Raw genomic sequence first — 22,815 nt, forward strand, 5'->3', positions numbered from 1 at the left:
TTGAATGCACAATATGTTAACTGCATATTATGTGCGTGTAATTAATATATTATGTGTGCTTTCAATTTATTTACAGACACATAATATGTAGATAAGAATCAGTATGTAAATTGTGAACATTTAGTGTATAAAATTGTGAACATTCAATATGTAAATTGTAAACATTTAATATATAAAATTGTGAACATCCAATATATAAATTATGTATTTTTTGAGCCTAGGTCCACCTTGCAAGGTGGACACGGGTCCAAATAATAATTTGCCTAACCCTGCCCTCCTAACAAACTGATTAGATAGAGCTTTCTTGACAGCTGAATTAAGGAAATTTATTCCGTACTTCTCTTGCATATACTGTGAAAAATCCTAATAGCAAAATTATTACTCCTACCTTATTTTCGTAGAAATTAAACTATATATGTTCTAGTCCTATCAAACTTGTAATAATATATATAACCTTTTCTTTCTTTTCTTTTCTTTACAACTGTGAAGCAGGATCAAAATTCTTAACTTGGCCATGCTTCTTGAGATCATCATAAGTACTATCCCCGATTTCTTCATCCACATTGTAATCCATGAATCTCTTCCACAACCAATGCTGCTTCCAAACCCTCTCCGTCATCTCCTCAATCGGCACGTTCTTCGTCTCCGGCACCAAGAACAGCACGAACAACGACATTATCAAAATCCAGCCCGAAAAGAACAAGAAAATCCCGAACTTGAAGTGGCACAGCATGGAGAGAAAGGCCTGCGCCATGACGAAGGTGAAGAGCAAGTTGATGCAGACCGTGACGCTCTGCCCCGCCGACCGTGTCTCCAGCGGGAAGGTCTCGCTAGGGATGAGCCACCCCAGCGGGCCCCACGACCACGCGAAGCCCGACACGAACGTGCATATCATCACCACCACGAAGATCCCCCACCCGTGGCCCATGTTGTCGGAGTGGTCCGAGACCTGGATTCCCAGGATGATGGCGATGGCGATGTTGGATATGAACATCTGGATTCCGGCCTCTAGCAGGAGCAAGCGCCGCCCGAGTTTGTCGACGGAGTAGATCGATACGACGGTGGAGAGGACGTTGACGGCTCCGGTGATGACTGCGGAGTAGAGCGCTGCGTCGTTCCCGAATCCCAGCGTCGCGAATAGGACCGGCGCGTAGAACATAATCGCGTTGATTCCGGTAAATTGTTGGAAGATCTGTTGAAATTGAAGAAACAAAATTATATTTAAAATAAAAACTCTTAATTATTTTTGAAAAAAAGTCAAATAGGCCCAAAGCTTTACTAAAAAAGAAGCCCTCAAACATTTAAAAGTTACAAATAAGTCCATGAATATTTTATTTTGATGCATTGAAACTGAAACATCAGTCAGTGACCTACAATAGCAAGTCATTAAGATTCTGACAACCCTCTAGCGCTATTCCAACCATATTCCGGCAAACAAACACTCGTCGTCAATCGCGGTTGAAAAAGGCGACCCAGATGTTCACCTTCTTTAACGGCGATTGGCAACCAATATTTGTCATTGAAATGTGGTAGGAATAGCATCGGAGGGTCACGAGAACCCTATTGCAAGTCACTAACCGATTTTTGAGTTTCAACACACTAAAATAACATGTTAGTGAGTTTAATTGTAACTTTTAACAATTTAAGAATTTAATTTATTTTCGAGTAAAGTTCAAGGGGTCTATATATTAATCTCTTTTTCCATTATTTTCCAAAATGCAAAACTCTTCTTACCCTTCTTAATTTTTCCCATTCTAAATTCTCTCCATGATATGGTTTATTGGGTGTCATGAATTAGCTGAATGCCCCAACCCCATTAACTTTTAATTAATAAGTAAAGTAACCAATCAAATAATGTCATGTAGGATGAATTTTTTTTTTTAAGGGTGAATAATAACATTAGTCTTTCAAAATAAGTAGGAATTAAAAGTGATAGGTTTGAGTAAGAAAGGTAGTGACCTGCAGAAAGACGGCAATGATCAACTGGGGTCGGTTTCTACGGGTGAGCAGATTTCTGAAAGGGTGTTTAACTTCCTTGGCTAAACGGCTGGCCTCCACAAGCTCCAAGAACTCAGGTTCAATGTTGTCAGTTCCTCGGATTTTTCTGAGAACTCTCTTTCCCTCGTCCAGGTGCCCACGTTCGATTAAACTGTTAGGAGTGTCGACCACGAAGATGGCGCCTAATGTTAGTAGAAGTGCTGGGAATCCTGCTAGCCCTAGTGATAGTCTCCACCCCCATCCTCCTTTGATTCTGCAAATGTAATCATACAAATCTTAATTAAATCACTTGTTCATTCTAAGTAACAAATAATATAAAAATAAAAGTTCTAGATTAAATTAAATTGTTAGGAAATAAGAAAATATGTTCACTTGTTCTTCGATCTGACTTAATTATTTCTAGCTATTAATAAATTTCAAAAATATTAATACTAGTTTACCATCATCAATAATCTTTTTGTTACTTAAAACGTGAAAGACAAAAAATGGACCAAACACACCAAAGCAGTTTTCTGGAATGCAACTAAACACGAGAAATGAAAATGTTTTTTAGAAAATGACATATTTATAGAAAACAATTTTTAGGAGTCATTTTCTTAATTTTCAAACACACCCTAAGATAGATTTGGATATGAGTGAGTCTTTGGTGGGAATGTATCACGAATCCTTATCTGTGAACCGGGTTGAATCATGATGGAAATGTAATATTTTATGCTGGAAAATGTAATACTAATCCGGAATAGATTGTTTGCTACTTATAGGGAAGTATAATACTTTTGAAGGGAAATGTAATATTTTTAAATCAGAATGCAATATTTAGGTTAAATAGTTACTTATAAGAAAAAATTTAATAGTAACTACGGATAAATATTTTAATTGATACTTATGAGAGAAAGCGTAATATTTATGACAAAAAATGCGATACTTTTCATGAAAAATATAACACTTTTAAATCAAAATGTAATATTAAGAATTGAATATAATTACTTATGATGAAAATTATAATATTTATATAGAAAATGCAATACTTATCAAAAATTGAACTCGTCTCATGGATAGATAAGAATCCGTGAGACGACCTCATTAGATAATTTTTCTTTAGACTTTTGTAGACACTAATAGAACCTAATTATACAACACTAACTATATAAATATATAGTGTATAGTACCCTCATTGAATCTACAGAGTCCAAAGTAATCACTCCCAAAATACAAACCACAACTAATTTACACATATATAGCTTGTAGCTAGGCTTTATATATGTACAGTGGTCCAATGAATTAGCCATTATTCATTACTCAAGGTTTCTACCGGCTGCATGTGCAATGGCTGGTCTGGTCATAGACTCATAGTATAGGTTGAGGGCCACAAATTCAGGAATTCAAATTATATTAAATTCACCAATTAATGATGCAAATTAAACTACATTGAATAATTGAATTGAATTTTAATATTAATATTATATACTAGACTAGATCACGATTGAGAATGCACTGCACACTAAAGTTGACATTTAATTTCTATCACTCATATTAGGATATCTTGACACGTTGAATTCACAAACTTCACTTCTTGCGTCATTAAGATAAAGATAAGTTCAAAATCATTAGAAAAGTTAGCATCGCATCGCATCGCATATATAGGACCATGGTCCATGGGAATTGAGTTAAGTCAAAAAAAAAAAAAATAATAACATTTAGAATATATTTGGTATGCCTACTTAAAAAATAAATTAAAAATAAAAAAGTTAAATTTTTTGTTTGGTAAAATAGTTAGCTTATTAGTCAATTTTGACTTGTTTGATTAGTATTAACTGTTTGACTTGGTTATGAGTGTTTGATTAATTAACTTTTTGTAACAGTTTATTGTTTAAAACACTTGATTTCAAAAAAAGTTACTCAAAATAGTTTTTTCGTTTAGCTTTTAGAGAAAATCATTTGGTATGCATGTAATAGGCTATAAACTAACAGCTAATTTATCAAATATCTTTCAACAATCCTTTAATGTTATCAACTAGTCAAACACACTAACCCAATCAGCTAACAACTATTTACCAAACACCACAAAATATGAGTCGAAGGCACAAATAACAAATTATTATATGAACAAAACCTTATTTTTAGAATTAAAATAACTTATTTATGTTGTAATATAATTTAAAGTTTTATAGCACAGTAAAATCATTTTTTACCAATTCAATTTAATCCTAGATATACTTAATTTAAAGATATTAACTGAACATGGTAGCGACATATATATATTTTAGAATTTAGTTAAATAAATAATAAAATGACTTACTTGGCTGTTCCATAGTTGACGAGATTAGCAAACAGAATCCCAATGGTGACATTAAGTTGGAAGAGAATATTAAGTCCTCCACGTATCCTTGTGGGCGCTATCTCTGATAGGAACAGAGGAACTGCCTGAATTGCACCCAAAAATTATTTATTTTATTTTATTTGCAATTCACTAAAAACATTAATATTAATATCAATAATTTAAGTTACTATGCATATATAATTAAAATTTTAAAGAGTCAATGTCTCCATTGGTATTCAAATCTGAGACCTCCTATTTAAAAAAGTTATAAATTATATATGACGTTTGATCACAAGATCTTTAGCATACATTAGTTGTTTAATAATAAGCATTTTTTTTACTATAAATAAATATATTTTGTACATCAAAATGAAATATAAAATAATAGAGTTTTCTCATAATAAAATTTCACTTAACATAAACTATTATAATTGATGTTCAAAAAAAAAAAAAAACTATTATAATTACCTACTGTCAAATAAAAAGGTATGTGTCATAATATTCATAGCTTGTTTTATCCTTAGCTCTATTTTTTTAAAAAAACTTTTTGTCAGTCAATAAAATGAGTATATACTTTAAAAAGTAGAAATAGAATATTCCACATTAAACATGGGTGTTATTGGCATGACCTTAGCAATCTGTTACATATCGCGATCATGACAATTCAACGTGCAATTATGCAAAATTATTCAACGTACAATTATGCAATCATCACAGGTCCACATGTTCCCACTTAATAATTTGCCTCGTCGACACGTTTAATTATATGGCCAGTTGAAATGACAAAACAATCATGAATCATGAGTAGGTGAAAGAAATAAATTTAAAAATAGATTATTATTTTAAACTATATATAATTAGTAAAATTACTGTATATTTTAAAATAATAAAATATACAGTAATTTTACTCATTATTAATTGTCAAATGTTGAAAGCATGTCTCTTGATTAGTTGCTAAAGCTAATAACTTTATCCTTCAAAATATCAAAAAAGAAAAAGTTACACTTTTTGTCTTTAATTAAATAAAACAATTTTACAATATTGCATGTAAAAGTGACATTAATATATTAAAAATGAATGTGAAGAGTTTGATTAAATAAGTAATATATATATATATATATATATATATATATATATATATATATATATATATATATATATATATATATATATATATATATATAACCCATCACAAAATGATTATTTTTTTAATACAATAGATTTTTAAATTTACGCTAAACTAATTCTAAGCTCTCAAAATCTCAATCCATGGCTTGATGTTTGTTTTTATTTTTTATTTTTTAAAATAACATTTTTACTTATCAACAATACCATTAATTTGAAAATTCTTTAATAAAAGTTAAAAAAAAAAACAAAAAAAAAAAAAGAAGAAGAAGAAGAAGACAATAGTTATGAACTTTTTATAATCAAAGGAGAAAAGGGTTAATATATTTTTAACACAGCTTTAAATAAGAAAATAATATTTAATATTTTAAAGGAGAAAATACATTATTGAATTAAGTTTCCAATGGACTTGCATGTTCACCTCAAAATTAAAAGTCTAGACTACATGTTTGATTTTAGAGAAGGAATCTCCATCACGTGTAAAACAATTCAACAATGCAATACTGAAAAAGCAAGTGAATTTAGAAACAAAGCTTTAGTAGATTTTGGACTAAAGCTAAGACAAGATAATGCAAGGAAACAAAAGCTTCTTTTCAAAAAAAAAAAAAATCATTTTTCTTAATTGCAAAATTCATCACCACATGCATGTATGTTCACACACTTGAATTCCTTGTTGGGACAATTTTGCCCTTAATATATATTATACTCCTTAAATTTATAATATTGTCCTATATGGCCCCACTTTTTTTAGACAAGCTACCTAGCTATCATTGACTCAGTGCATTGCGAACCTCACAAGATAGTACTCCTACTTGTATTCTCTTAATTACAAAATAGCTCTCTCTCTCTCTCTCTCTCTCTCTCACACACACACACACACACACACATATATATATATATATATATATATATATATATATAAATTGTAAAACATGTAATGAAAACAAAAATTGAAACTAATTAAACATTTATGTATGTAGTAGTAACTTTTGTGCATCTTATTTGTTGGGGGTCGGTCGAGTTAATCTCCTGACCTAGTCGATTAGAGACATAATCTTATTGCTTAATATAGATTATAGAAGAATGTGGTTGAAATAGTTAATCTAAAAATTCTGTAGTACTTAACTTATGGTAGTTATCTACCGAGAAGTAAGCATATTACAATGCTCATATCAAAACATTATTTTATCTTGAACTAAGAGTTAATAAAATCAGAAAAAAAAAAAAATAGAAAGAAGAAGAAGAAGTACCTGATTAGCAAAACCAACCCCACATCCAAGCAAAATCCTGCCAATGATGAGCATAGCCAAGTCTTGAGCCGCAGCGTTTAAGATGACGCCGAGAATGAAGAAGCAGCCGGCGATCAACATGGTGAGCCTCCTCCCCAGGCGTCTGGTGGTGTAAGAAGCAAAGAATGTGGCGGTGAGACCCGCCAGGTACAACGACGATGTGAACAGTTGCAGGCCTTGGTTGTCGTACTTGCAGTAGTTGCTGTTTAGATTCGGATTCTTCGTGTTCCGGTACACCACCGGAAAGAATTTTTTCAGGAATGGATCCATTGACGTAACACCACCTGAAAAAGAAAGACATTTTGCATATAATCAGCTATTAATTAATGCTATCAATTAGTCAAACATATAATCGAATCAGCTAACAACTATTTACCAAACACCCCCTATATCTTTACCTGAAACTCCAACATCGTAGCCAAACATAAGGCCGCCGGTGGCGGCCATGATGCAGGAGATGATGACTATGGGGGTGATCTTGGCCTCAAAATGCTGGCCGCCTCCGGCTCCCGGAGCTGAAAATCCCGCCCCCGGCATGGTTAGGACTTAGGGGTCACACAACAAAGAGTCGAAGAAGGCTATTATATTGGATGGGGTTGTGGTTTAGTTAACTGCACTGCAAGTGTCAAAATTAGAGGAAAATTATGAGAAACATTTATCCAAACGCAGGGGGATATATAGGTGTGAGGTGAGACGAAAGTGGGACCCCCACCACACCAAAAGGTTCACACGTGTACATTTATCAAAGGAGGGTCAGAAAAATGGTACTTGTATTGTTCTAGTAAGAGCAACTCTATTTGTGCATTTTGGAGACATTTTTTAAGGAGAAAATATTAGATGGTGGTTTTTGAACAAATGAGAATGTGAGATTTCTTGGGTTTTTATTTAGAGTAAATATTCAAAATGTCCCTCGACTATAGCTAAATTCACAAATTGATCATTAATTTTCAATTTTAACCAATTAAGTCTTTAATTTTGTAATTTTAACACGATTTAGTCCTCCGTCTGTTGACTGTGATTTTTGAGGATATATATGTAATTTCATGGTCCATCGTTGGGTTTTTAAGGTTCCGGTTGCATTTCCAGCAAATCTTCCTGCTCGTAAACGCAGCGGTAGGCTTTATCGTCGACGCCCTTGTGCGTGCGGACCACTTGCATGAACCGGTACTTGGTCCGACCTGAATCGCGCTTCTTGTTGGACACGAGAATCGCGGCGCCGCCCAATAGACTCAGACACGGTTGTTTTGGCGTTGGACCTGATGAAGATTGCAAATTGGGTTGTAGCGCCGACAATGATGAACTATGCGAAGGTACTTGGGCGGTGGATTGTGTCGTGGCAGTAGGTGAAGGCTAGGCGGTGGAGTGTGTCATGGCAGTAGATGAGGGTGGCTGGGCAGTGGCTTGTGGCTGGGCGATAGACTGTGTCACGGTAGCGGATGAGGACGGGCGGCTATGAAATTACATATATATCCTCAGAGATCACGGTCAACAAATGGTCAAATAGACGGAGGACCAAATCGTGTTAAAATTGCAAAGTTAAGGACTTAATTGGTTAAAATTGAAAGTTGAGGATCAATTTGTGAATTTAGCTATAGTTGAGGGACCATTTTGGGTATTTACTCTTTTATTTATGCAAATTTAAGTTTTTTGTGGGCCTCATTAGTCGGGAAAGCTGGAGAAAGAAACACACAAATTGCGCATGAAAAGTACTGCGTCGAGCCCAACATGGTGTGTGCGTTGCACGCGTCAGCTGGGCCGTAAAATGTTTTTTTCTATTTTTTTTTCTCCTTCTTCCATTTTCTCTTTCCATGTCATCTTTGTAAAAACTCACCAAAAAAAAAAATCGAAAAACCAACTGATGTTACTTTAAATCACCCTTGGGCACAAAGAATTTATCTCCACACTTTCGCCAACTTAGAAAGTTCAAGTGTCCAAATTCTAGTATGAAAAGTCCTACTAGCTCAAAGATGTTATTGGTAAGATAATAGGAGTCGAAGCTCCATCCTATCATTAATTAAAATTGTGACTAGTTCAAGTAGTCTACCGAATTCAGTAATCTTGCGGAGTTAATATTTTGATTATTTTCTTTGTTGATGGGCTGGCTGGCTATTCAAGTCAACTCAATAAGCCTTTCTTGTGTTGTGTTCCCACTGATGCATAGACTGAACTATATTATTTTTCGGATTATATATAAAGATTGAATTGATGAGTGTAAAGGTGTACGTTTAAATTCCACTCTGATGAGATGATCGAAAAACAAGTGACCAATTTGATAACTGCTTTCTTTGATAGACGGAGAAAATTCAAAAACAATATAATATATATAATTAGACTTTTCGGCAATCTTGGAAACCTACAATGACAGCACCCCATTTCATAATTCCTTTATTTCATACCCCAACCAAAATAAACGATATTATAAAATAATAGTAATAATAAAAAAAATGTAATTTAATTTCTAAGTTTGCCAATCCTACTTTTGTATTTGTAAGTTTAAACGAAGCAATGATTATTCTACCAAGTTAAAAGAGATAAAGGATTCATGGATTATATGAACCCGGGGTTCGGATTATACAACCCGAAAATATGATTGAATATAATAATTAAATACGTAAGCAATACGATGTTGTAAGGTCGTGAAAAACGTAGATTGTATTATAATAATAGTCGGGCTGTTACAATGATAGTTTAGAACTAAGTGTGTAAGATAGAAATCAAGTGTCCCTTGTTAGGACAAGGTGAGGGGTTTTTATATGCTACAAACCTCTAACCGCTCCCCCTAAACTGGGGGATGGTTGAATCTGGCGCTTTGACCGCGTCCTAGCTCGGGACCGGGTCCAAAGCGTGGCCCGGGGTACGCGGGAGGAGTCGCAACTGCCGCCACACGACTCGGACAACGCAGGGACCCCGTCCCGGCCGACCCGAAAGGGTAGCCGACCCCGCGTTGGCCGACCCAGGGTGCGCCGATCGACCCCGTGGTGGTCGGGCCTACGTATGCCGACCCCGGGGTGCCGAGCCCATGTTGGTCGACCTCGGGGTGATTCGTCACTCCATGTGCACAGTACCCGGGGACCCCGTGATAGTAACCGAGTACCCCGTGGTAGTAGTCGAGGACCCCGGGGAGGTAGACCCCTCCATGGTCTGTCCGACCGCGTGCGTAGTCCACTAGGTGCCGGGTGTGATCCGCTTCACATTTCTTCCCTCCAGGTCCGCTCCGTAATTATTCCATCATCAGTCCCCCACTCTCGGGGTTGCGAGAAGTTGTCAGCCCAAGAGAGTACCAAATGCTTGATAATTACGGACCCCCATCGTGTTTTAACGTTTCATCCTTTGACTATGCTTGCTGTTGTGCAAGCTGTCGCACGAGCGGCGTCCATGGAGAGCGTGTTGGGGACCCTTCGGGCGCAGCTGGTGGCCGAGATGAGGGGTCGCAAAGAGTGTGAGGCGGCGGACAAGGCCATGGGGTGCGGCATTGGCGGGAAAGTATGCCAAGTTGATTGCCATCTATGCGCGGGAGCGCTGGGCGCATGAGGAGGCTTTGAAAGCAGCCGTGTTGAGCTACAAGGACTCTGGGGTGTTCATAAAAGGGCGGCCGACACCTCCTCGAGAGGTCGGCCGAGACCTCCTCGAGAGGTCGGCCAAGACCTCTTCGAGAGGTCAGCCGAGACCTCCTTAAGAGGTCAGCCGACACCTCCTCGAGAGGTCGGTTGGGACCTCCTTGAGAGGTCGACCGAGACCTCCTCAAGAGGTCGACCGAGACATCTTCGAGAGGTCCGTCGAGACCTCCCCGAGAGGTTAGTCGTCACCTCTTCGAGAGGTTGGCCGAGACCTCCCCGAGAAGTCGATCGAGACCTCCCCGAGATGTCAGTCGAGACCTCCTCGAGAGGTCGACTGAGACCTCTTCGAGAGGTCGGTCGAGACCTCCTTGGGAAGTCGGCCAAGACCTTGTCGAGTGGCGAACGCTGTCGGACCTCATGCTCCCCTTAGGGTAGCCCTATGACTCCAAGTCACCGCACTTGGGCGACTCCCCCCGTTCGACGATAGGCGAGGTCGGACCTCGTACCACCCCTAGGGTATCTAAATTGCGTTACGCCCGTTCGGAGATAGGCGAGGTCGGACCTCGTCCCGCCTTTAGGACGTTTTAGCGATTCTTGGGTTGGAGTGTTTTGACTCGCATCCCGAATCCTTCCATTTGACGATAGGTGAGGTCGGACCTCATATCGCCCCTAGGGTGCGAAGATTGCGTTACGGCCGTTCGGCGATAGGCGAGGTCGGACCTCGTACCGCCCTTAGGACGTTTTAGCGATTCCGGGGTTGGAGTCCTTTGACTAGCGCCCTGAACCATTTCGTTCGGTGATAGGCGAGGTCGGACCCCATACCGCCCCTAGGGAGTTAAGAATGCGTTACGCCCGTTCGGCGGTAGGCGAGGCCGGGCCTCGTACCGCCCTTAGGACGTTTTAGCGATTCTGGGGTTGGAGTCCTTTGACTCGCTCCCCGAACCCTCCCATTCTGCGATAGGTGAGGTCGGACCTCGTACCGCCCCTAGGGTGTGTGCTACGTCTAAGCTGGTCGCCGCGCACGCAGCCGCCTTCCCGGGGGCCGACCCCGGGATGGCCGTCCTCAGGTCGGCCGACCTCGTGTTGGCCGACCCTGAGGAGGCCGGCCCCGCGGTGCCCGACCTCGCGTGTGACCGTGCTCCTCCACAACTCGGGGTAGGATACTTGCTCAACGAAATTCATTATTCCATTACGATCGAAAACAACATTATTGGGTGGTTGGGTCGTTATTGGGGGTGGCCAGGCCGTACAAATGTGCTTATACAGGTAGAATTTTAGCAAGTGCTCCGAGTTCCACACCCTGTCCACCGTCTTGCCCGACGGGGTCCTCAACTTGTTGCTGCCCGGGCGTACTATGGCTTCAACCTCATATGGTCCTTCCCACTTCTTGGCGAACTTGCCTCCCTCCTCTGAAGGACATAATCGCCGACCTGAAAGTAGCGAGGTCGCACTCCGTTGTCGTGGTATGCCTTTGTCTGGTGCTGGTAATTTTCCGCGCGAACTATGGCGTCCTCCCTTCTGTCCTCATTGAGGTCGGGGTCGTACACTGCGACCCGATAATATGGTATCGCGGCTTCGGTGGGGGCCCGTGCTTCGAACCCGTTTGCCTGCGCAAACGGTGTTTCCCCGGTGGCACTTCTTGGGGTGGTGCGGTATGCCCATAGAATGGTGTCCAACTCCTCCACCCATGTACCTCCGGCTGCGTCTAGGTTCTTCTTGATGCCGTCCACTATAGTTCGGTTGGCGTTCTCCACCTGTCCGTTTTCCTGTGGGTATGCCACCGCCACGCGGGTGTGTTTTATGTACCACTGGTCGCAGAACTCCTTGAATTCTCTGCTCTCAAATTGCCGTTCGTTGTCGGAGATGATTTGTATGGGGACTCCAAAGCGGTACAAGATGTTTTTTCGTACGAACGCCGTGCACCGGGTGCTCGTGATGGTGGCGAGGGGCTCGGCCTCGACCCCCTTTGTAAAATAGTCTATGGCGACTATTATGTACTTCCTCTTCGCGGACCCCATGGGTAGGGCCCCGACTATTTTGTTTCCCCACCTTGAGAATGGGATCACCGTGCTGATAGGCGTGTAGCTGGTTGCTGGTCGAGCCGGCTCTACGTGGAAGTGCTGGCAGGTCGGGCACTCCCAGGCGTATTCCGCGCACTCCTTGGCCATCTTTGGCATAAAATACCCTTGTAATAGGGCATTCCTTGTCATGGCGAAGGCTCCTTGGTGTGCCGCGCAGGTGCCCTCATGTATCTCTTCCTTGACGGACCTCGCTTCGTCTGGGTACAAACACCGGAGGAGGGCGCCGTTATAGGACCTTTTGTAAAGGGTGTCGCCAAGGAGGACATATGTTGGTGACCTCCTCTTGAATGCCTTGGCGGCCGCCTCGTCTGCTGGCAGGGTGCCCTTTCTCTTGTACTCCACCAGGTGGTCTAACCAGCACGGGGGCCGAGTTTGTATGGGGGGTCCGTGTAGTCCACACACATCTTCTACGTAGGTGGCTTAGGTGCGAGGACTACGTTCGCGAGCCATGCCGGGTATAGGACCTCCCTTATGTTCCTGATCTCGAGGAGGGTGTTGACCTCCTTCTTCACAAATTTTTGTCTGTCCGCGGTGAGGTAGCGCTTCCGCTGTTGGACCGGCTTGGCTTTGGGGTCCACCGCCAGTTTGTGCGTGATGATCTCCCGACTAAGGCCCGACATGTCCTCGGGAGCCTAGGTGAACACGTCCTTGTAGCTGCAGATGACCTCCACGATCCGACCCCGGAGGTCGGCCGGAAGGCCTGTACCCACTTTCACCATCCTGTCGGGTCGGCTGAGGTCCAGAATGACTTCTTCTGTCTCCACCGCGAGTTCGGCTCGGGGTCGCTTCTCTTCCTCTCGAAACGCCTTCTTGATTACGGTGTGTACCTGGAGGTCCTTCATTGTCATTTGGCGGCATGCTTTCAAGTAGCCGCTCCGGCTGATTTTCTGATCTCCTCGCGCGACACCCACTCCAGTGGGGGTGGGGAACTTGAGGCAAAGGTGCTCCATGGAGATGACGCACCTGAGTTCCTCCAAGGCAGGTCAGCCGAGGATGATGTTATGGACGCAACTGATTTTTACCACCACGAACTCCACCTCCCACTTTTTAACGTGTGGCGAGGTGCCGATCTGCACCTCGAGGGTGATGGAGCCCTCTGTTTGAATGGAGTCCCCGGTGAAACCGGATAGCGGGGTCCGCACCTAGGAGAGCTGCTTCCGGGATAGTCCCAGTTGCGTGAAGGTGTCATAATACATGACGTTCACGGAGCTCCCCGTATCTACCTGTACCCTGTGGACAATGATGTCTTTGAACTCCAGCCTGATTACCAATGCGTCTCAGTGGGGCAAGGGGCCATCCAGGAGGTCGTCGTCGGTGAACGTTATAGGCTCCCTATGTGTCCTCTTTTCGTGGGGTGCTCGAACGACTTCCCCCACGTATAGGCTCCGCACCCACCTCTTCCTCTCAGCGGGCGTGTCTCCTCCCTCCGGGCCGCCGAAGATGACGTGGATGACTTTCTTCTTTGGCGGGCTATCCGGCTCGGTCTCCTCGTCCTCCGTGAGTTGGCCGAGTTCCTCTTGCGCGGGGCAGAGGCAGACGGCCCGACGCCATCCTTCTTCTTCCGGGTGTTGTCGGGGCCTTTGGCGTGGTCCTGCCTGGATCTCTTCACATATTAGCCTAGGTATCCCCATTGGATGAGCTCTTCGATCAGCCTCTTGAGGACCATACATTCGTTCATGTCGTGCCCGCGCTGCCGATGGAAACGACAGTACTTCTTCGGGTCGGCCTTGGGGGAGATCTTCAAGCACACCTCGGGGAACGACACGATGCCCATGTCCTCCGCGTGGTCCAGAATGACACTCACGGGTTGGGTTAGCGGGGTCAGGTGTCGTAATGGGGCTAGACGGGGGCCCCGATCACGGCGTGATCGCGACGAGCGGCGATCCTCCTAGGGTTGAGGTTCCTTGTCGCCCCGGCCTCGGCCCTCCTCCTCCTCCTTCTTCCTCTTCTCCGCCGCCTCGGCATTGGCATACCACGCGGCGCTGTCCATCAACTCTGTGCACGTCTTTGGCTTGTTCAGGGCGTGGTCGTTGTGGAAAGGATCGGACCTGAGGTTGATGGTGAAGAATGGGATGGCGGACCTTTCGTCGAAATTGGTCACCCCCATGGCCTTCTTCTTCCAGTTGCTCAGGTACTCCGCCAGGGTCTCCGACTTGTGTTGCTTCAGGTAGCACAAGTCGGCGAACTGTTTCATTCGTTGTATGCTGCTCGCAAAGTGTGACATAAACTTCTTAGCTAGGGCGGAAAAAGTGGGGATGGACTCCGCCGGCAAGGACCCGAACCAGTCTTGGGCCTGGCCATTCAGAGCTGTGCAGAAGCCGCGACACATGATTACATCATCGACACCCGTCATCATCATAACTGCCTTGTACCTGTTGAGATGATCCCGTGGGCCCATCGCCCCCATGTAGGGTTTGATAGCCGGGAATCGGAAGTCCCGAGGCAGGGGCTCGGCCATGATGTCCTTCGTGAAAGGTGTGGCCAAGGCATCTCGAGGCTCCGGTGACTCGTCGCGTGCCTCTATCTTGCACTGCAACTCGCGCATCTGCTTGCGTAGCTGCTCCATCTCGTCGCGCTGGGCGCTCGGAGGTCGGCCCCTAGTCTCCCTCGAGTGCTCCACTGGTGGGGTCGGCTCCCGTGGCCCCAGAACGCGAGGTTTATGGCTCCGGGATCTCATCGAACACGACGACTCCACCTGCCTGGCATTTGCGGCCGGCTTCGGCCCTAGGCGGTCTCACGCTGGCACACGTGGGCCCAACTGCCCGAGCGCGGATGTGGTCCGGGTTGGCCGATTCCTCCTCTCCTCCCGTTGCTCGTGCCGGCCTCGGCTGGCCTCCGCTTCGCCTCGTCTCTCATATGGTCGCGATGAGTTGACTTCTCCATCAGCCGGCGTCTCGGGCGCCGAGGCACATGAGTGCTGGGGCCACCATGCTCCCCATGGGCACTGTCTACCGACTCGCCGTGGTCCCGTTGGGGTGATTGGCGAGAGAGAGGTTGTGTGTGTTGCGTGAATCCTGCGAGGGTGGGCGTTCGACCCGGATCTTGTTATCGCTGCAGATGAAGGATAATAGGGAGAGCGCTTAAAGCTTGTACAGCCGCTCTCAACAAGAGCACTAACGATGGATTATATGAACCCGGGGGTCCGGATTATACAACCCGAATATATAATTTTATATAATAATTAAATACGTAAGCAATACGATGTCGTAAGGCCGTGAAAGACGTAGATTGTATTATAATAATAGTCGGGCTATTACAATGATAGTTTAGAACCTAGTGTGTAAGATAGAAATCATGTGTGTAATATAGAAATCAAGTGTCCCTTGTTAGGACAAGGTGAGGGGTTTTTATATGCTACAAACCTCTAACCGCTCCCCCTAAACCGGGGGATGGTTGGAAATGGCGCTTTAACCGCGTCCTAACTTGGGACCGGGACCAAAGCGTGGCCTGGGGTACATTGGAGTAGTCGCAACTGCCGCCGCACGACTCGGACAATGCGGGGACCCCTTCCCGGCCGACCCCGCGTTGGCCGACCCGGGGTGCGCCGGTTGACCCCGTGGTGGCCGGGCCTACGTAGGCCGGGTGCCGAGCCCATGTTGGCCGACCCCGGGGTGCCGAGCCCATGTTGGCCAACCTCGGGGTGCCGAGCCCATGTTGGTCAACCCCGGGGTGGTTCGTCACTCCGTGTGCACAGTAGCCGGGGACCCCGTAATAGTAGCCGAGGACCACGTGGTAGTATTCGAGGACCCCGGGGAGGTAGACCCCTCCATGGTCTGTCCGGCCGCGTGCGTAGTCCACTCGGTGCCGGGTGTGATCCGCTCCACATTTCTTTGCTCCAGGTCCGCTCCATAATTATTCCATCAAAGATATTAGAAAAAGAGTTAAATTATGGGGACTCTTAAATTCTACTCCATCAATTATTTCTTTGATATGGAAAATATGGATATGACATTTTGCATCTTGTGGACCAAGAAAAAGTTGTCTACAACCAAAAATTTGTGTGAGAGAGTAAAAATTAGAAGTACAAATAGTATTTTTTTTAAAGAAGAATTAATATTTGTACATTATTGGAATGAACTAAACAAAATAGTACAATAAAATAGGAGGAATAGGGCAAATGCCAAATCGATAATGAATACATGTTTTAGCTTGGCAAAACATTTTTTTTAAAAAAAAACACAATTTTTAACTTACGGGGCGTTTGGTCAGAGGGAATTACAATTCTACTCCAACTTAATTCTTACATAATTCCGTAGGCAAACATATTCCTTCGTTTGGTTTGAGGGAATTTCCATTCCGCAGAATTGAAATTCCCTCATTTTCATGGAATTAGAATCCTATGCCCCACCCCCCCACCCCCCCGGTATTTCAATTTCATGGATAATCTCTTGACGATTGACATTTATCAATTTTTATTCTCGATTTTCATTTTGATCATAATTAGTCCCTTGTCTATTGATTTTGATCTAGATTTGGTCTTCCAGTTAAATATGTGTTTAATAGGCGTTAAAATTTAAAGATAAGAATATAAAAATTTACTAGCAGAATTCCCTATCTAAATTAAATTTTCATATTTTTATACCAAAGACTGATGTCTACAAGGCCGATGATATAATCTCATTTGTACATGTTGTTCTAGGTAATTTGAACCCATTTGAGGACTTAAGTTCATTAGATTGTCATGTTCAATGCTTATTTCCTTGCATTCTTGGATAGACATGGCTTAATTGCTTGATTTGAATGTTTTTACGGGTTTTGGTAGTGTTCTGAAACTATTGTAGGACAAGTGCAAAAGCAAGAGAGGTCTTTTCACCCATAACTTCCACCCCTTTGGTTTTTGAAAAACTGTGCTTGAGTGTTCAAACATTTGCTCTTTAGATTGCTAGTGTTGAGCATATAGCCATTAATGTGCAATCCAACTATCAGCTTAGGCTTTTAGTTAAGATGGAGCACATGCTTCAATTTGGTATCAGAGCTAGACTAAAAGGTCATGGGTTCGAATCTCTGCGCCATCCATAAGCGATTACGGTCCACGTGTTGAGCATATAGCCATTAATGTGCAATCCAACTATCAGCTTAGGCTTTTAGTTAAGATGGAGCACATGCTTCAATTGCTAGTACCCCACTTGAGTGTTTTTCTTGGATGATTCATGTCCCGTTTGGTCGATGAATTGCTTGTTATGGCACTTAGTTACAATTGCTCTCTCATGTTGGTTAGTGGTTTGTTTTGGTGTAACTTGTTGCATCTCAATGTGCCATGGATGAAATCAAAGTGTAACACATGATTGAGTCATTCCCTTGTCAATATCCTTGGTAACCACTTAATAATTGGACTAAATTCTTAATCTAGTGGTTAGTGCATTGCTAGTGAAAGATTATGTGGAATTCTGGCATTGGTTGGCTTACTAGAACTTGTCTGAATACTCCTCAGGTGTAGTCTAATTTTTGCATGTTTAGAAGTGATTTAGGCCATTTTTGGATACCTATAGCCTTTAAACCTACCCAACTCATATGTGTTTATCCCTTGTGTCCCCTTTGAGCCCTTTTCTTTGTTTAATGAGTGCTAAGCGCTTAATCCCCCCTCTTTGTGATTTTTTTTCTTTGTTTAACCCCGACCATTAACCCCTTAGCCTTTGGCCAAATTTATATCCTTCCACCCGTTGAGAGAATGTAGCTTTTGTCTTTTAATAATCTTGTAGAAGAGATGTCTATGGAGCTTATACCTTAAAGCAATTTTGTTAGAAAAGTTTAAGTGTGGGGGTCTTGATCGTTTGTATGAAGTTCGTTTCTTATTTAGTTTGCTTCATTCCAATGAAAATTCAAAAAAAAAAAAAAATGAGAAAGAAAGAAAAGAAGGAAAAAAACTAGTTTACAATTTAGTTTGGTTGAATGTTTGAATTAGATCTCCCATTTCATTAGAGTTTTGCGCTACTGGTGAGTTGCGTTTTGCTCCCTTGATCACTATTGATTTATCTCTTCTAGGATTCAACAACGATAGATGATTGTGTCATTCTCTCTCTTTTGGTAATACTCCATAACCCTTCTTTGTTTAGCCTTGACCCTTAGCCCCATTACAAGCTAAATGAAGACCTATTTGATATTTGCATGCAACTTTAGGTCTATACTAAGAGGAGTATGAATGGCAAGCTTATAGGATATTTTTTCTGATGCCAAGTTTTGCAAATACCTAACTGAGTATGTGTGCACACTAGATTTCTCACTACTAATATTCTTGGCGCTTGGATATTGGCTTGAGAACGGATCTGTGTGCCAAATTGAGATGATTCTTGAAGTAGGTTATTTAGTAGCAAGTTGGTTTGTGGTATGCTAGGTTGTGCATGAGAGAGTGGGGGCGAGTTTTGTGCTTGACTTGTGATTCGTTAAATTGTTTTGCTTGAGGACAAACAAAGGTTCAAGTGTGGGGGGATTATATAATCTCATTTGTACATGTTGTTCTAGGTAATTTGAATCAATTTGAGGACTTAATTTCATTAGATTGTCATGTTCAATGCTTATTTCCTTGCTATTAGGACTCTATGTATATGAGTCTGTTTAGAACTTCTTATCCTTGTCACACTGTGACTCTCTACTTCTTATCATTGTCACATTGTGACTCTCCATTGTATATATTCACATCATCTGATCTCATTGTAATCAAGTTCAGTAAATACAATACAATCAGTCTGGCTCTTCTAGCTCATGCCTCTGTTCCTTTGAAATTTTGGGATTTTGCCTTTGAGACTGCTGTCTATTTAATTAACAGAATGCCATCTTCTGTATTAAATAACTCCAGTCCTCATCTCCTGTTACATAAATCCCCCCTTCCTATCTTTCTGTTCGTGTCTTTGGGTGTTTATGCTACCCTCATCTTCATCCATATAATCGTCATAAGATGTCATACAGGTCTTCTCCATGTGTCTTCCTAGGTTATCCTGAGTCATTTAGGGGGTACAGATGCATGGACTTACATACTAATAAGATTTACACATACAGGCATGTCAGATTTGATGAAGAAGTTTTCCCCTTTGCTATTAAAACTTCTTTGCGAGATCTATCTACTCCGTTTTCTGGACCTTGGGCAGAATCTGTTCTCAGTCACAGCACACCTATTCCTGCCATGTCCAATGATAAGCCGCCAGAACCGCCGCTACCTGTTTCATTCGAACCAGCCGTGGATCCCAGACAAGCTGCCTCGTCGGGTGATCCTGTGGAGCCTCTTGCTCGCTGGCGAGGTCGTCCACGTGGGCGGTCCATCAGACCCAATGTCCGTACTCACTCTATGGCCACTCGCAGCAACGCAGATGCTCCTCTTTTTGCTCTAGCAGCTCAGGTGCATCCCACGAAACCCACATGTCACTCTCAAGCTGTCAAATATCCTAAGTGGCGTGAAGCCATGGACCAAGAATTCAATGCTCTCCTGCATAACCACACATGGTCTCTAGTTCCACCCACTGCAGGTATGAATATTATTGGCTGTAAATGGGTGTTTCATATGAAGAGAAAGGCTGATGGTGCTATTGAAAGGCATAAAGCCAGGCTGGTTGTGAAAGGTTTTAATTAGGTTCCAGGTCAGGACTTCTTCGACACTTTTAGTCCAGTGGTAAAGCCTACGACTGTAAGAATCTTTTTATCTCTAGGTTTATCATCTGGGTGGTTTATCAAACAACTAGATGTTCATAATGCTTTTCTGAATGGTAATCTGGCTGAAATAGTTTATATGAAGCAACCCCCTGATTATATTGATGCTAACTTCTCGAATCATGTTTGTTTGTTAAAAAGATCTCTGTATGGGCTAAAACAAGCTCCCAGAGCTTGGTTTAATCGAGTACATACGTTCTTACTATCAGTTGGCTTTCAAGCATCCAAGACAGATGTCTCTCTGTTCTATTACTCTAAAGACTCTGCTTTGGTTTATCTTTTGGTGTACGTGGATGACATTCTTGTAATGGGAAGTGATCAGGGTATTATGTCTTAGCTCTTGTCCAAACCGTCTGCTACATTCAAAATCAGAGATCTTGGTGAACCAAATATCTTTCTGGGTATTGAAACAGTTAAGAGTGAAAATGAGATTATTTTATCTCAACGACGGTCTATGAATGATATTTTAAAACGGGCTGGAATGTCTGAATGCAAACCCCTTTCTACACCTATCTCTGTTCGAAAACTGTCTCCTTCAATTCAGATCTATATGATGATCCTACACAGTACAGGAGTCTAGCTGGAGCATTGCAATATCTCACTGTCACACGACCTGACCTATCCTTTGCAGTTAATCAGTTATGCCAGCATATGCATGCTCCCACCATATCACACTGGGAGCAGCTCAAACGGGTACTCAGGTATGTTAAGGGAACATTTGATCATGGTTTACGCATACGACGGTGCTCATCTAGAGACATCCATGCTTTCTCTGATTCTGATTGGGCTGGTTGTCCTGACGATCGAAAATCCACGAGTGGTTTTGCTGTTTTCTTGGGGAGTAATCTTATATCATGGGTTTGCAAGAAATAGAGAACTGTTGCCAGGTCATCCACTGAGGCTGAATACAAAGCTCTTGCAGATGTTTGTGCTGAGGTTCTATGGATTATGTCATTACTGCGTGAGATACAGATTCCGGGTATTTTCATTCCAAAATTATGGTGTGATAATCTAGGAGCTACATATATGAGTGCCAATCCAATCTTTCATGCGCGCACCAAGCATGTGGAGATTGATTATCATTTTGTTCGTGATCGAGTAGCTTCGGGCGATATCTAAGTCAACTTCATCTCTACAAAGGATCAACTTGCTGATATCTTCACCAAAGCTCTGCCTGGACCTAGATTTTCTTCCTTAAGGGACAAGCTACAGGTTACTAGTATACACTGTGTTTGAGGGGGAGTATTAGGAATCTATGTATATGAGTCTGTTTAGAACTTCTTATCCCTGTCACACTGTGACACTCTACTTCTTATCATTGTCACACTGTGACTCTCTATTGTATATATTCACATCATCTGATCTCATTGTAATCAAGTTCAGTAAATACAATACAATTAGTTCTCATCCTTGCATTTTTGGATATACATGGTTTAATTTCTTGATTTGAATGCTTTTGCGGGTTTTGGTAGTGTTTTCAAACCATTGTAGGACAAGTGCAAAAGCAAGGGAGGTCTTTTAAGCATAAGTGGAGCCAAAATGAAGTGGATTTGAAGAAATCGCAGGTTCGACGCGTCGAGCTTTCCAAAATTTCCAGCAACCAAGTCAAAACCTTGATCGAAGGTTCAACGCATCGAAAAATTCCAGTATGCAACTCTGAGGAAAGCTTTTAAGGATCGATGCGTCGAGATCGCGAATTTCAGAATCCTTAACTGGCGCAGAATTTTCCAAAATTACACCTGTTTGGTTCCCAATATAAAAGGACTACCTTCCATCAACCCTAGGTGTCCAGGCAGTGTTATTGGAGGCAAGAACAGAGCAAAAAGCAAGAGGAACAACATCAAGAACTACGATTTGCTTTGGAGAAGAGAAATCACTAGAAAGATTCGGGAGAATTCTTTTCCTTTTTCTTTTACTTCCATAGTTGATTGTGAATTCTCTGAAATTGTAATGAATGCTATTATAGCCATGAGTGGCTAAAACACCATAGGGATTTTTGGGTGAAAGTGTTTATGAACCTATATGCCTAGAGTTTAATTTCATTAATATATTCACGTTTGGTTTTATTTCTTGTGTTGCAATTGTGATTCATATTGTTGTTGCTAGTAATTAAAGGCCTAAATTACTTGCTTCATAGCCATATTCATGTCATAATGGGAGTTAGGCATAATTTAGGGCACACAGGATTGCACTTAACTGTTGCACCTTGGGAGAGAGCATAATTGTTAGGGAATTTGATTCTTAGTTATTGCACATCGGGAGATGGTGATTGTTAGGAATTTATATTGAATGTCTGTGCTTTCATCGTGGAGTGTTTATATCACGGGAGTGAATATTCACTTATGTTAGAGATTACGGGAGTAACTCTTCCCTCTGTTTGCATTCTCACACTTGTTTAAACCCAAACTAAATATTGCACCCTAGATTGGCACTAGGTGATTAAACACTTGTATCCCAGGAATCCCACTTTTACTCTATTGCTTTCAACAACCTGCTTATTTAGTTTATTTTAATTAGCTACACTTTTACAATTGCCAAATCATCTATTTTGTTAGGATTAGCTTCTCGTGAGTGATTTAGTAGCTAGCTAGTGCTTAATACGCCCCTCTTCCATGTGGATCGATAATCCGATACTCCGGGTATTATTTGTTTGTTAAATTATACTGCAATCAGTGGCAGCGACCGGAATCGCGGTGGTAGATGTCGCGGTGGTGGTGGGAACGGTAATTGGCAGCATAAATGTCAATTATGTTCGGTGATTGGTCATACTGCGGTCATATGTCATCTCTGGTATGCCAAAGATCCTC

At 42.3% G+C, this 22,815-nt stretch overlaps 1 protein-coding gene across 2 annotated transcripts; it reads right to left on the reverse strand.

The window, feature by feature from the left end:
* Positions 1-364: 364 nt before the first annotated feature.
* LOC109156146 (sugar transport protein 13) lies at positions 365-7,409 on the reverse strand. 2 transcript variants are annotated; one of them, XM_019304094.1, is made up of 6 exons: positions 7,323-7,409; positions 7,131-7,264; positions 6,694-7,016; positions 4,298-4,422; positions 1,960-2,251; positions 365-1,192 (listed from the first exon to the last, which is right to left on the reverse strand). In XM_019304094.1, coding segments are annotated over exons 1-6 (1,593 nt in total). In that variant the 5' UTR covers positions 7,325-7,409; the 3' UTR covers positions 365-475. The 2 variants fall into 2 exon arrangements, with proteins under 2 accessions (XP_019159639.1, XP_019159582.1); XM_019304037.1 differs by having other exon boundaries at positions 7,131-7,373.
* Between the last annotated feature and the right edge of the window lie 15,406 nt (positions 7,410-22,815).

The sequence above is a fragment of the Ipomoea nil genome, unplaced genomic scaffold, assembly GCF_001879475.1.
Source record: "Ipomoea nil cultivar Tokyo-kokei standard unplaced genomic scaffold, Asagao_1.1 scaffold0117, whole genome shotgun sequence".
In the NCBI taxonomy this organism is placed as follows: Eukaryota; Viridiplantae; Streptophyta; class Magnoliopsida; order Solanales; family Convolvulaceae; genus Ipomoea; species Ipomoea nil.